At 38.3% G+C, this 15,736-nt stretch overlaps 1 protein-coding gene across 3 annotated transcripts in view; it reads right to left on the bottom strand.

Moving 5' to 3' along the window:
• The window catches only part of LOC107655429 (adenosine kinase-like), a 184,361-nt gene that overhangs the window by 7,981 nt on the left and 160,644 nt on the right, over positions 1–15,736 (bottom strand). For all 3 annotated transcript variants that reach the window (XM_016442914.1, XM_016442911.1, XM_016442913.1), the window contains 2 exons: positions 13,578–13,692; positions 502–588 (listed from right to left, as the gene is read on the bottom strand). In XM_016442914.1, coding sequence (XP_016298400.1) covers positions 502–588; positions 13,578–13,692 — 202 coding nt within the window. The remainder of the gene's footprint in view (positions 1–501; positions 589–13,577; positions 13,693–15,736) is intronic.

Genomic DNA, 15,736 nt, shown 5'->3' on the forward strand with positions numbered 1-15,736 from the left:
TAGAGAGACTAAACCAATTAAAATAATGTTTAAATATTTGTATGAATATTTATTTCATAACAACAACAACAATCTATTAGATTAGGCTATGAATATTTTGAATATCTGTTTGAACATTATTAATAATAATAACAATAATAATAATAAATATATTACTATAGAATTAGTCTCTTCTATCAAACACAAAAGATATAAATAAATATATATAATTTTTTTTTTATAAATTGTCTCAGTGCTTTTTAGTCCATACAGTCAATGGAAGTCAATGGGGTCCAAATGCTTTTCTGGACACCACTGACTTTCATTGAATTCACAAAAACTGTTGAAATTATCATCATAATCAGTTTCTCAGCAAAAAGAAAAGTCATACAGGTTTGCAACAACATGAGGGTGGATAGACGATGACAAAATTTTCATTTTTGAGTGAACTATTGCTTAAAGTATTGAAGTTATTAAAGATGTACTTTGAAAGTACATCTTTATGGCTTGGTAGCATAGTACCTCCAACAAAGGCGTCTCCAGCACCGGTGGTGTCCACTATCTCGCTCTGGTCGATCTCCAGGACAGGGAACGTCTCCACCTTGTCACCTGTGGAAAAGACGGTTCACGGTAAGTGTGAGCTTGTTAAACTATCGTTGTGCTGAAAAACGAGCCTCATTCACAGACCGGCTGTTTGGCAGACGTGCGAGACTTTCTGCTGTCAAAAATTGTCATTTTTTGATAAAAGACTGTATATTTTCCCCATAGAAGCTCAACTTTTTCAGTGTCAAGCGTAGATTTAAAGCTGCAAAAATAAAAGCCAGTCATCTTTTTGTCAGCTCGAACACCTTGTTCGCTGCTTATTTCTTCATCGCAAACAAATCTAGTTAGCATGATGCTAATCTATGGGATGATATTAGACTCAAAATGATTAATAGATGCACGCACAATTATCCATGTACTGCATACATTTTATACATGTATCTTACTAACCACAAACAAATGCCTTTCAATTTGAGTCTGTGGAATTCAACGGAACGTTGTCAGTTATTCCTTCCTTGTAGGCTATTATTAAATGCATTAATTGATGTCTAGTTCGAGTCGATCTTGTTTGGTTCTTATGGATTTTGAGACTTCATTTTCGCAGTTTACAGCATTTCACGTCCCCCACACACACAACTACCAACGAACAAGGCCCAGTGCTATTCTCCTCTACCGTAGAAATATAATAAAGATGTTTTATTGAATTTGTTCTAACTTAACTTGTATTAAGACACAGAATAGCTAATATTAATTTTGCCAAACAAGAACTTTGTGACGGTACCTTGTTTTTTTTTTTCTTTCTTTCTGTAATTCAACGGCACGTTGTCAGTTATTCCTTCCTTGTAGGCTATTATTATTATTACTATTATACAAAGATGAAGTTGACTATGCTGATTAGCCATCTCTGCAGTATGAGAGAAATGCACCTTTCATATAGACCTACAGCACTGCAAATGCTGCAGCCTGTTCATTATCAGAATAAAATACAGTCAACCAAACATATAGATACACTATAGAATCTAGATACACTGCTTAATTAAAACAGCCCTTAGTTCAATCCGTTCCGTTCAGCCTGAGCTCGGGCCAAGCACATATTTACTCATGTGAAGAGGACGATTTTTCATGGACATCTAGACATCAATTAATGCACGCGTGTCACCTGATCCACATATGCACGGATTCCTTTTTGCATGAGCAATTTATGATATATTAATGCAGAACAGAACATTTTTATTCGCAAACATGTCTGTATTTGTACAAATCGCTGCACATTAATTTAATCCTGAATTCCACAGACTCAAATTGAAAGGCATTTGTTTGTGGTTAGTAAGATACATGTATAAAATTTATGCAGTACATGGATAATTGTGCGTGCATCTATTAATCATTTTGAGTCTAATATCATCCCATACTAATTATCTATGACATAACAGAGGCAGGAACAAACTTAGTACCATGAAAAGATGGAGAAGTTCTCACAAGACATGCAGAAAGGAACAGATTCACTTGCCAGTTTCACTTGATGAGCTGTAAGAGCCCTGCTTGGGCCTTGAACTTAAGGAGAGGCAATTATATCATTTGCCAGCTCTTCAGCATGGCAATTCTTGCACAAAAATGGAGCTGTTCACTAAAATAGCATTTGAAAGACAGCGTCAGTCTATTTTCAGCATTCAGTTTGAATGATCTGTCTCTTTTCAGGCTAAAATAATGCATGAACTGTCCCATGGTTCCCTCTCGAATGCCTTCTACTGTACGCTTGTGTTTTATTCATGGCATTAGCCTCCATTAGGGATGAATGAGGCTGATATAACTTTGCTTTGCAGTAAGATCATCCCTTCAGAGAACCCAATATTAGATTCTTGAGGACCTTCAGAAAATTCCACATGCGGCAAGTCTGGCAACCCACTCCAGTGCTGCGATTTCCCATTTGAAACTGAGCTACTGCTGCCTTTAAGTGCACGTGGTAAGTCTCTACTCCACAGTTAATCAGTCGATATTACAACACATTACACATTCAAGTCTAGGAAAAAAGTGGGAGGTAGTCAAAACAAAAACAATAGATGACACAATTACTGTCACTGCTGCTGAATACACCAGGATACTGCATCACTTTTACACAACATGAGTTATGTATTAATTATTGGGTTCATTAAAGGGGTGGTTCACTGTTTTTTTTTCTAGGCTTGATTGTGTTTATGGGGTGCAGTCTCCAATAGTGCGGAAACTAGTTCATAGTGCGCGTCTAAACGTCCCGCCCCTCACCTCAGCGGCATGTGCGCCGGTTGTATTGTAAACAACGGCCTCGTTAATATCGCTTATCAATTTGAGCCCGATTGAGAAGCAGAGGATATTATTGAAGAGGATCGTGCAGAACCTGTGCAAGCATGGCTTTTAATGTGATTTTGAAACTTGTGAATCCATTAGAATCGTTAGAAGACAGAATCGCGATTTATATATGAATAGATTTTTATGTGCACCTCTAGTTTTCGCTTCCTCTTCTCTAAAGCAGCGCAGCATGGCCTCGCCCCCTTTGCTGCCTTTTCCCGAGGGTGGGGTTTATCTGGGTTTGTTACGTCACGAACCGGGGAAGTAAATTGTTGTAGTCCCTACCAGCCGTTTTTGTAGGCATTAAACTGCCAGAATTTTAAAAGACGATATCTCCGTTTGCACTGAACTTTCAACTTCGTAACTTTGCAGATATTGTTTATGATCAAACAGCAACATTAGACACTAACTAACGTTAAAAAAGTGAAATCGCAATCAACCACCCCTTTAATCTATTAGGTTATCAGGCTTGTGTTCTAAAGAGGCTAAAATATTTATAATAATGTTTGAATATTTGCATGAAAATGAATTTAATGACAATAATATTCATAATAATAGTTATTACATACAATAATGTTAATTAATAAATCAATATTAAATCAATGAATAACAACACATATCAATATATAATAACTGTGCATTTATAATTATTATAATTACAAATAAAATAAAATTAAAAGTATATTAACATTCATTGATACTAAAATAAAGTATATTAACATTCAGAAAAGATCTGTCCCAACAAGATCTGTCAACAAAATCATTCATCGATGTCAATTGCAGAGTTGCCTTCTGCCATCTTTGATGTCAACATATCCCTTTCCTTTGTTACTCTGGTATCAGAGAATTCATCCCAGAAGCAAATATGACTTCTTGTGGTCATATATGTGCAAGTAACTCAAAATTACAATACTCCACTTGAAGGCTGCATGAAACTTTACATTTCCTTACACAAGAGGCAGAAAAAGTACTCGAGCCAGTCTTAGCCAGCCCAGACATTCTTTCACCAAAATAGCCAGTAATCTTCAACAACATAGGGCTTTAAAGTATACACCTGCTAATTGTAGTCAGTAGGTGTCAAAGACCATCACTTTGTGTGGAGAACTTCAGAGGAAACCTTCAGACACAGACAGTAAACAACACAGAACGCCAGCAAAGGCTTTCAACTGATGTAACAATGAGCACTCAAGACATGTCTGCTGCATGTGAGCGGTTTTTCCCTAAACGAGGCAGGCGATTGTGTCTTTGATAATTAATTAGACAAAAAGCAGATCCTTTTAGAATCAGCTAATTAGCAGCAAAATGACTTTGCTTAATTAATGCAGGCAATGAAGCATGCTCGCCTGCCTTCCTCTTGAAATGATTAACTAGAGGATCTTCCGTGTGAATTAAGTTAACAGAAACTCATGATCTATCTATTATTTTACAATTAAAGATTACAATATTTCCATTGCCATCATAGCATGCTTTCTCCCTCATGACAAACTACGAAAGAAATCAAGTGCATACGTTCATATGGAGCCTAAATCTGCAGACAAATGACTGAAGGGGGAAAAAAATGACCAGACGCAAATGAATATGTTCGAAATGAAACTGTATGTGGTTCCTTCCTTCCTGTACACAGGCTGACCTGATTCCACTTCCTTTTATGACTCAGAAACAGCGCAGCCTGAGAGTGAGAGAAAAAAAATAGCCATTAACTGTTCCTCCCTTTGATACCCATGACTGAACTGAAGAGGCTCTAGACAGTAATGGGCATCAAACTGACGATTAAGGCTCGTATGAAGCAACGACACTCTTCTCTTCAGATTTGTGAGGGAGTAAGCAGAGAAAATGCACTTCAACATGGCGAGAATGTAGGTACTAGCACAGGCTAACCCCTCTGCCCTTTGATGACAGGTCACGCACCAGAGGCATGCCGGGAAATGTCCAAACATCCCAACCGTGGTGAGTCATCTGAAAAAAAAATTATGAGGTGGTTCTTAGAAGTACATGGTACAACATTAGGTCATATCCAAGGGTCAGACTCCACAATAAAAAAAAAATATGCTACAATAAAAAATATTTAAAACACAAGCGCACGCTGCCTATTAAGTCCATGTAAATTGCTGCATGGAACAAATGTCAATACAATAAAACCTTGGTGTTTAAAACAGATTTAAACTTGATTTAGGGTTCAGAGGGAGGACCGTGAGCTCTTAAGAGCTTGAGAAACATACACTGCCAGTCTTCCATCTTGGTAAACAAGGCTGAACTTGCATATGTGCTAGTCCCCTTGCATTGATGTTTAATGGTGCATGTTGCTCTAGGTGGTTCCCATAACCTCACTTTGTCTACTACAAGCTGCATCAATTGATATGATAATGGGGGGAGGACGTGTGAAATGAGAGGGGCTGCGCTGGAGGACGAGGCGTCCAACCACTTGGATGCCAAATGGTGTCCAGGAGCCTCTCTCAGCTCTCAATGGGGACAATGACAAGAGTTTCAAGGAATGGAGGCAAGAGGCAGATGCTTAGAAAAAAGAAAGATTCACACTACTAATTGGTCCAATAGGATGTTTTCATTACTGTCATCGTTAACCAACATGCACAGCAAAAATCATATAATAATTGAGTATTGTCTTCCAGTATTCCTAAACTCATAAGATTAATGCTTCTTTAGTAGTTTTGTGGAAGAAATATTTGTAAAAAGGAAACACAATTCCACATAAATACATTTAAAATAATTTTCGCAAAAGGTGTTTACAAAGACTTTAATGACTTTTCACTGTCTTTTTAGAGGTTGCTTAAATGCAATCCAGTAATGGGCCTCAACTATAAATTAAGCACAAAAAAGTGGTAATTTCATTCATTAATTTTGGTAAAATACTACTGACACAACTCAATGTGTATCATAAAAATCACAAGTGGATCACGAGCCTTGAGTACAGCATAAGCTGTATGTGTTTGATTCACAAAAAAGATTTGAATCATTAGTTTGGGAATCGGTGGTTGAACTATACTGATCAAGCTGTGTGGGTCTCATTCATTACAAAGAATTGACTCAAAAGAGTCATTCATTTGGGAATCACCCTACACTGGGTTGTGCTGTATGTTTTTGATTCACTATGAACCAGTTAATTCGAATGGGAATCAAACCGTTACAATGTGTGTTTTTTACTCACTAAAAAGAACCAGCTCATTAGAATCACACTGTTTGGCACAGTAGATTTAGTAGCATTGTTGTAGCGCCCTTAACCGTAGTACAGGAAACACTTCCGCATGGGCGGAAAATATATATTTATTAAATGAACAGCTAATAACCAGAACACTAACCCAATTCTTGAGTGTCAAATATAGGGCAAAATAGTATAAGTGAAAGGACAAGTCTGCTAAACAAGGGAATTTAAATCATTTAAAGAGTAAAAATGAATCATTTCTGAATTAAGGTTTTACAAGAGGTTCTGGTCCAATGTGAAAGAGGACCATTTATGTAAGCACGCAAGAGCAAACTAGGGCAAATAAAGACAGAGAAATTAAATTCCTAAATCGCTACACTCTGCTCTCATTCCCCTCAAAACCATCCTTGATGGACATCTCCTTCCATTTCATCAACCCGGAGAGAACACATCACATCTTTATTCAAAACATATTATTGAACTTGGCTCTCAACATGCTGCTTTGGTTAGTCTGAGAGCATTCCAGGACCAATTTCATGTTAATGTATAACACAAAAGAGGCCATTGGCAGGGCTCTTTAATAGGCATGGCAATTAAAACTTTGCTGCCAAAACCTGACTTTGTTGTTACTGGCTTGTGGTCGTCCCTGTAAACACAGTCTCTGGGCAGTTCACAGGGAGCTCCATCGCTTTTGTGGTTTTGCCATTCTTCACTTTACATGTTCATGCAGAAAGTGAAAATACTTTCCTCTGCGTGACTATCCAGGGAGCGGAAAAAAAGGGGCAACAAAGTTACACCTCCCGAGCTGTGAGGTTATATTAATAGCTCTTGTACAGCTGTTTCTGTTTGGTGCTGTGTTTGACACTAGTGTGCACAGATCAGAAGTGAGATGTTGCTTTCAGGGTTTTGTTATCCCTTTGGCACGGGCCTCTCAGGAGGAAGAGGAAACCACAGCTCTGCCCACAAAAAGGCACTCCAGGAACAAGCAGCACTGTAAACGTATTGGACCGGCTCAAAATAAAACAGGCCGGCGAATACAAACCATGCATGCGTGACTATTTATAGAGCCCGAGCATCAGAAAAAAACATCATAACATTTACAGCACTGTAGAGTCATGCCAATTACGTGTAATAAATTCTCTTGTTATGCTATAATATGATTATGCTCGTAATGTGACAAGCCAAAACCATGAAAGCCTCGGGTCATGCGATAATTACTCTTTTACTGTAGCTTAGGCATTGTCATTTCAAACATATCACTGCGACTTTCAAAAAGTGATCGCATGGTGGATTATCATTCGGCTGTTCAGACAGCAACAGAAATGTTTCACGTCTCCAATAGATACCTGAGCTACTGAATGACAAGCTATTCACTACACAATGAGACATGACACAAAACCAATGAGCAGGAGAGAGATTCAAGGCCTTCAGACAGCTGCGGAACGGTGAGAGATTATTCCTCTCAAATCCACTTCTCGTCGGCTCCAGAGCCAAACAAAAGCTCCAAGGAGTAAACAAGGATGGCCCTCCTCTTGGCAAACAGACTGAGGAAACTGCCCTCACTTGCCTTCTTTTCTCTGATCCACCATCTCCACGCTAGGGCTGGTCAGAGAAACATGAGCGTGACAAACACATTTAGCCACTAATAAAGGGCACCCACCATGCCGAGAGTGGCAGGAGATAACCAGCACAAATAATCAGAGGAGTCTGGGACGAAGAGAGCTTTAAGAGGCAGTTTTGCCCTTTTCAAAGCGAGACATTGATCAGATCCCCTCGCCTCTGAGCCATGCTAATTAGCTGAAGACGAGCGGTGATGTCACGATCGATTTGGCGGACGTGAGGTCTTTATCCGTTGCCCTTCCCATCGCGAGTGAGATACTGAACGAATGCGATGCATATGCTCAAATTTCATGAGGTGAATTCAAAATCTGTGTTCAAAAATCAACAAAATCTATGATAGCTTGTTTCCGCCTCAGAATAAAAAATAAAGGTAATTGTGAGTAAAAAAAAAAAAAAAGGTATAAAAAGTCACAATTGTGAAATATAAAGTTGTACATATGAGATGTATAGTCACAATTATGAAAAATAGTTTAAAATTCAACCAAAATTGAGATACAATATAAATATAAAGTTAATAGTTTAAAAAGATAAAATGTCACATTTTGAGCTGTCAATTTTGAGATGTCAATTAAAATAAAATAAATAAGCTTGCAGTTGTGAGATATAGTCACAATTAAGATATGAAATTGCAATTGTGAGAAAGTCAGCTTGTTTCCACCTCGGAGTAAAAATAAAGGTAATTGTGAGTTTAAAATAATAAGTCACATTAAAATATAAAAAGTCAATTTTGAGATCTAAAGTTACAATTATGAAAATTAAAGATGCAACTGTGAGATACAAAGTTTCAACTGTGAGATGTATAGTCACTATTATGATAAATTTGTAATAGGGTATATGTCGAACATCACCTGACCAAGCCCGGAAAACAGGTCTCATTGCTTCCGCTTGTCGGAGAACGTGTTAACAGCCGTATTAAATAATAGCGATATCTATGGACTTTTAAGATAATCAGTTAAACTAGCTAGCTGTTTTTATTGTTGACGTTTTATTCAATTTTTATATCTAAATGTGAAAAGAATTAAAAAAAAAAAACTTTTAGATATCAGTCCGCATATGTGATGGACATTGGTTATGATCATCACTGGTATCTACTTTGAAGGCATCTTGAGTAAAACTGCTTCATATTTAACGAAGCATATGCAAAACGCTTGAACCGGAAGCGACGAGACCCGGTTAACAGAATACGGAAGTCTGTTGCGCATAACCCCTATTGAGACATTAAGTTGAAACTGCGAGAAATGTGCAATTGTGAGATAAAATAATATAAAAGTTATGAGAAAGAGAGATAATAAAATGATAAATCAGTTTCTCAACTGTGAGAAATAGCTTCAGTTATGAAAAAGTTGTGAGATAAAGTCACAACTGAGATATGAAATTGTGACTGAGAGAATTATTCTCACAATTAGCCTACTTTTTTTTTTTATAAAGTAGGCTAATAACCATCCTATGGTGCCTAAACAGGAAAGTTCAGTCCACTTTATGTCAGTAAAGGCATCACAGAGGCTGTTTACGTAATCAATCAATGCCACATCTTATAACTATAAGCTTTTCTTTTGCTTTTTAAGCCTATCAAAACAAGCAGCTACTAACTGACTGCTTACAGTGTTTCTGTTTTAACTCAGCTGCGTTGAAGGTGCATTGCATTAATGAGACACAAACAAGGACGGGCAAACATTACAGAATAATAGCCCTAACATAACACAAGAAAAATGTGAGGGAGAGCATGAACATACTCGCGCACACACACACACACGCACAGGAAGAGCGTGTGTGTTCCTGAGTGCATAATGACCTTTGCTAAGGGCTCACGGAGATGGAGGAAAACAGACTGAAACTAAAAGTCTCCTCTGGGGAGTTCATTAGGTGCAGGTAAATCTGACAGCACATTAGACACATTCCTCCTGAATAAGTTTCAAGACGAGCAGCACCTCTCCAGGAGCAGGAATGAAAATGTTCCTCTTTAGTAGGATGACAAAAACAAAACGGATTACATGGAGTGACTTTAGAATTATTCACAACCGAAGTAAAGGCAATTTATTTCTCTCACTCTTAGAGTCACAATGAAACAGAAGTAGTGACAGATCTTTTCTGAATGAAACAGATTATTGAAAAAGAAAAAAAAAGTAGGGCAGAACTTGGTTCTATAAATTGGTAAATCATTGTAGAAGCCCTGCATATGTCACCAGGGAGAAGTCTAATGTTTCACCGGAAGATGGAGTTATGACAGTTTTGATGAAAATTTCGAGCTGAAAAAGTTTTTTTTTGTTTGTTTTAAGAAATCAAACATATGCATTGATGAACTATTCACTATCTATAACATGCATTTAGAAAATAGGGTGAATTTTCGTTTTATGCCAACTTTAATGTAGCCTTGATTTACAAGCACCTGCAAAACATAAAGCAAACTTTGAGCAGAACTTTGGAGAAGTCAGTCCTACAAGTCAGTCATGCCGGTTTGGAATGACATGAGGGTTAGTAAACAAAGACATTTTTTATTTTTGGGTGGACTATCCCTTTAAATCACATCATGCGCTTGAGTTGGGACAACCACATCCAAGCCCAGTGTATTCCAGTCTAGATAAGATAAGGATATGGTCACATCCAGATATCACTGAACAGTGGAGTTTACAAGTCAACTGGAAATAAACACACCTGCAGCAGCCTCTCTCTCTCTCTCTCTGCAGAAATGCAAAGACCCTCCTGTTGTGGTGTTAGTTTCACTTCTTGTGATATTAAAAGGAACACAACAAAGGTTATCTCTCTAGAACCTCGGTTCCAGGAAGTTAGAATAAAGTACAACACTTATGAGTTATGACTCTGCCCAAAACTGTAAGCCTGCCCTTGTTGGGCTACATTCCTACACATCAAGTTTGTGATTACACGGGACGTTCTATTTTGAAAAATGGTCACGAAGAGTGCGATTAAGTTAGCTTAATACGTGAACTCACGGAGGAGGGAAAGTACTAATAGAACACCACAGACTCTCTTCCTCCCTGTGACGCTGTTGTCCCTGTCGGAGCCCCTGGGCGACCCTGCACACGCAGCCATCATTAGATCAAAGACCGTGGGCGCCGTGCTCTTAATATGAGCCTGTAATAGGTGCGCCAGCAGGGCCGCGTTCTGTTCAGCGATGTCACAAAGGTGCTTCATTAAGGGTTCCTCTTCTGGCAGCTTTCATTAAGGAAATTAATGTGGAGGGGCGAGGACAGCCTGCGTTTATGCCGCGAGAGAAAGCCGGCGTGCACAAAAAGGAACTACACAATAACAAATCTGCATCTCTTTGGAGCGTCGCCCCCAGGGCCTATCATCCCAGCCTTCTTAATCACCATTAAAACAACTTCATTGTGACATTCAGAGCCTGCTGAATGATCACATCCCCACATAGAGAGCAAATTGCAAATGAAATGTAGAGATCAGACGGCATCAGAGCACAGCCTCTGGGAGGTTGAGCAAATCTTCAGTTCTCTTTTATATTGATGTTTATTGGCGGAGGCAGCGGGGAGCAATAACGTCCCTCTCCTTCTCCGTCGCCCCTGCTATTTGAACCCACTTATTCGGCGCTCGTGCGATGCCTGACATTTTTTGCGGCCAACTACCTCGTACGTGGCGTCCTCGTTCACTTAGTGTTCGTTTGTATAGGTTCGCTGGGAGTTGTCGCCGACCCTGCGGCTCCTTATGAAAGGGCTGCGGGAGGTTAGCCGAGCCCGCCTTTTTCCTCAGCGCAGTGTAAAATGCCTCCAGGAGAGTATTTTCTCTAAAGCCGACGCTTAGGCTGAAAGTTAGCTCGGAACAAGTGGGAGTGAGGTGGTTCTGTAGCAAAAGGGAAGGATTGTCTTGTAGCGCTTTCCTCTGATGAGGCTTTACAGGAGTAGCAATTGCCTGAGCAGCCTTATCAGCCCAGGGGGACTAATGCTATTAGCGTTTGTGTGATAAACGCAGCGCAGTGGAACCAATACAGCCAGCTTTGCCGCGTTACTCTGGTAACATGTTGAGTAAATTGTATAATACAGAGATCTGCGACAGCTCTGTTTAACAACACTTCAATTCTGTAGTGCAGACTTGTGAATAGGATTATAAGCTAACAGGGGTGAGGGACGTCATTTGTCAAGCAACAAGTTGTCTTAGAGTGAGGCCTATAAAATCAGAGAACAACCTTAACATGGCATTTTATTGTACAGATCAGTGGTCGGCAACCTTAGGCACGCATGTCACCATTGGCAAACAAGTGAAAATGGTGACAATGTTATATGATTATATAATATTATATATATTATATATAACTATTTAAGAATGTTCAGTAAAAATATGCTTTGACAAGAAAATAAACATGGTTTAAATCTAATTAAACCAACAATTAAATACTGTCAGAGGAAATAAAGATGTTTTATTGACAAAAAAAAAAAAAAAAAAAGATTTATACAATCGCATTAAATAAAGTCGAATTAACAGCAAGATGACATACACTACCATTGAAAATATTTTTCTTTAAAGAAATTAATACTTTTATTCAGCAAGGATGGTTTAATTTATGAAGTGTCAGTAAAGATATTTATAATGTTATGAAATGTTATAAGTTGTTCTATTTCAAATAAATGCTGTTCTTTTGAACTTTCTATTCAAAGAATCCTGAAATAAAAACACCGTAATTCCACAAAAAATATAAAGCACTCTGTTTTCAACTGAACTATTTGCAACATTGATAAGAAATAAATTTTTTTGAGCACCAAACTTAGTATATTAGAATGATTTCTAAAGGATCATGTGACATTAAAGAGTGGAGTAATGGCTGCTGAAAAAAAAAATCAGCTTTGCCATCACAGGAATAAATGACATTTGAAAAGATATTAAAGTAGAAAACATTTATTTTAAATTGTAATAATATTTCAAAATAATACTTCTTTACTGTATTTTTTTATCAAATAAATGCAGCCCTGGTAAGCATAAGAGACTTCTATCAAAACTATAAAAAAAATGACCAACCCCAAACTTTTGAACCCAAGTGTAAATGAACAAAAATGTGACTTTATATCAGGATTTTTGTTTTAGCCATTTTTAGCTGAGAGGGAGGAAAAATTGGACGCAGACTGAATTCAAACTTTTGTTTCTTGCATGAGCACCAAGGCTGAAATAGCTGCCACATATATGCCACCCACTAGGCAAACCTCTTCAAGGTTTTTGCGTCTAGGCAGACACTAAAGGTCATGTACAATGTTTACCTCATTGTTTTTCCAGGATCTCCAGAGTGTAGCAAGGGCAGCCGCTCATTGTGTCCCCGAGAGATTGAAATAATGTCCAACCTCGATGGAATTCATTGTAAGAACACTGTGAAATTCAATGAATCAAAATACAAAAGGCGATAAAAGCCGAATTATCCTGAACAAATGGAATTTAGCTGAGACTGGGCACTGGCGGACTGTAAAGCGAGGAATGCTGTTCTGGCAGGTGCAAAAGGAGAAGAAATGAAGAGCAGGAGAAGAAGAGCATAAACAGCTCAGCCTGTCTCCTTTACATTCCTGCCGCCTTCCCGCTTTCAACTTCAAACCCCGCTGGTTTAATCAGCTACAACTGTTATGCTTTCCCCACTATTCGGTTAAACTTATCCACTCCACAGAAAGATCCCCCACCACTCAGTAACCATAGCAATGTGACTGCAACAGCCCTTTGGATTCAAATTCTGCAACTGAGAGATAGGAGGTCATTGCCAAGGGCAAATTCATTTCACACTGAGCAACATCGAAAGCCGCCAGAGAAAACGGCATTCTATTCTTAAGATGACCTTGTTTGAGGCTATTCACTAATATTTACAGAAGAAATCTATCAACATCATTCCAACCGTAAATAACTAAAAGTGTTTCTGGGGGTTGTGTTATTTCTTTTTAACACAAGACGGTCCTGATCTAAAAGCGTGATTATGAAAACCTAATTCTGAATAGATGAAAACTGACCCACGCACCTTTGGTCATTACAGTTCCTTCTTTGCCTTGGGTGAAGACAACAATCCTCTGCCTTTTCTTGTTCTCTTTAGGCAAGCTTTGGGCCTTCTTCGCAATCTCCTCAATGTCTTCAGTCTGCACGAGAGAAAAAATAAAACACATACTTGAGGGTAAGAAGCAAATATTAAGTTATTCTAGATCAGATTAGATTTACTTTAATACTGCACCTTGTAAAGCCTGAGTCATATCTACTGAGCATGTTTAGTGACTGCAATTGCCAACTACATCTCACTCAGAACGACTGTTGTGTTGAAATGCTAAATGTCATGTGTAATCACATCACTCATGACTCACGTATTCATTCCAATGAAATGTTTAAATGCTAACAAGATACTAAAATGACACATATATCGCTCAGTGGTTTTAAAGCAATCCACTGATGTTTTCAATCTTCTGGCTTTTGAATGGCTACATTTGCAATACACCGATTTTCTTTCAAGAAAAAAGTTGGGACAAAAGTTGGACAGTTGTTTGAAATAATCGGAGAGAATCAATGCTTGAATAAACAAGTTGAAATGTCACTCTGATTGTCAAAAAAAACAGAAGAAATGGCAAAACTGATGCTCTGAAAATAAGTTATGTTAGAGGGAAAGAGAGCTACAGAGGTGATACCAACGTCAGATCTCTTTAGCATTCAAATGCTTCTTTAGGACTAAATGAGGCAGGCAGTTATTCAGAAATTCACAATGCAGTAAAACAGATGTTTTGGAGAGGATGCAAATAGATTTAACATACAATTGTGCATATTTGTGTAGACAAAGACAACAGTAATATGTAACACTATCTCTGTATATCAAAAAATATATTTCTGTGGCTTTCAGGTTTACTAGTTAAAACAGTCAGACAGACTGACTGACATAAAACACTTGGTTGCAAACTATATGTGTTTGATTCACTAAAAAGCATCATTCACAGAAACCAAACATTCAGAGTAATTCATTTGGGAACTGGCAGAGCTGTGTGGGTTTGATTCATTACAAAGAATAAGACTCATAATCTGACTACACTAGTCACACAGTATGTTTTTAGTTAATTTAGAACCGCCTCATAAGAGTCATTCGTTGGGAATCTGACAACACTGGTCGCACTAAGTTTTTGATTCAAAAAGAACCGGCTTATAAGAGTCATTCGTTTGTGAATCTGTCTACACTAGTCATGCTGTATGTTTTGATTCACTAAGAACCAGATTATAAGAGTCATTCCATAGGAAATCAGACAACACTGGTCACGCTGCATGTTTCTGACTCACTAAGAACCAGCTCATAAGAGTCATTCATTTGGGAAACAGACTACACTAGTCGCGCTGTAGACTCTTCAAGAGTCTTAAATAGTAGTGCAGGAAATTCTGTCGTAATTCTGTACGGAATGTACAGAATGCCAATGCAAGAATCAAGACATTCAAACGTCATTTGGCTTGGGTATCTTATCTAACACTTTCATAATACTGTGGTGGAACAAGCCAGTACTACTACTACTACTACTACAATACTCCAAGCATGTTTATGAGGATAAACAGAATTGTTTCTTGAATTTGACTCTAATGACTTCTAATGAGTCCAGTAATGGAGATGCCACTAACAGAACATTTTTGTCTATAAAAGCACTAAATAAAATAGTTAAATATACCTTTAGAAGTGTGTTGTACATGTTAAAACCTTCGTCTCATGATCTGACCTTTCATGTATTGCACAGCTTACTTGCTTTTCCAGTACAGTCTGCTGTTTAAGTGGACTCCAAGCAACCTGTAGAACTACACCACCTCCACGCTCTCTCCCCAGAGCCTCGCAAACTTCTGCCTGCTGGTAAAATAGTCTATGATTTAGCAGATTGTGGAGGCGTTCACCGGTATCGCGCTGAGCTTGTTACCAAGTCGGAGAGGCATGTTGAGGGCACTGAAGAAGTCAAAGTACAAGATCCTGATTAGGGTGCCAGCTTTGACCAGGTGGGAGTGGGCTCTGTAAAGCATGCAGATCAGAGCGCTGTCCACACCTACAGTAGGTCCAAAAGTATTTGGACACTTTTGGAAACCAACATTTCTGAATGTCATTGCATTAAATAACAAAATATGAATTCAAATGGCATCTGAAAATAAATAATGATATAACTTCTCTCAGAACTA

Source organism: Sinocyclocheilus anshuiensis, unplaced genomic scaffold (assembly GCF_001515605.1).
Source record: "Sinocyclocheilus anshuiensis isolate Anshui unplaced genomic scaffold, SAMN03320099.WGS_v1.1 scaffold763, whole genome shotgun sequence".
NCBI classification, from domain to species: Eukaryota; Metazoa; Chordata; class Actinopteri; order Cypriniformes; family Cyprinidae; genus Sinocyclocheilus; species Sinocyclocheilus anshuiensis.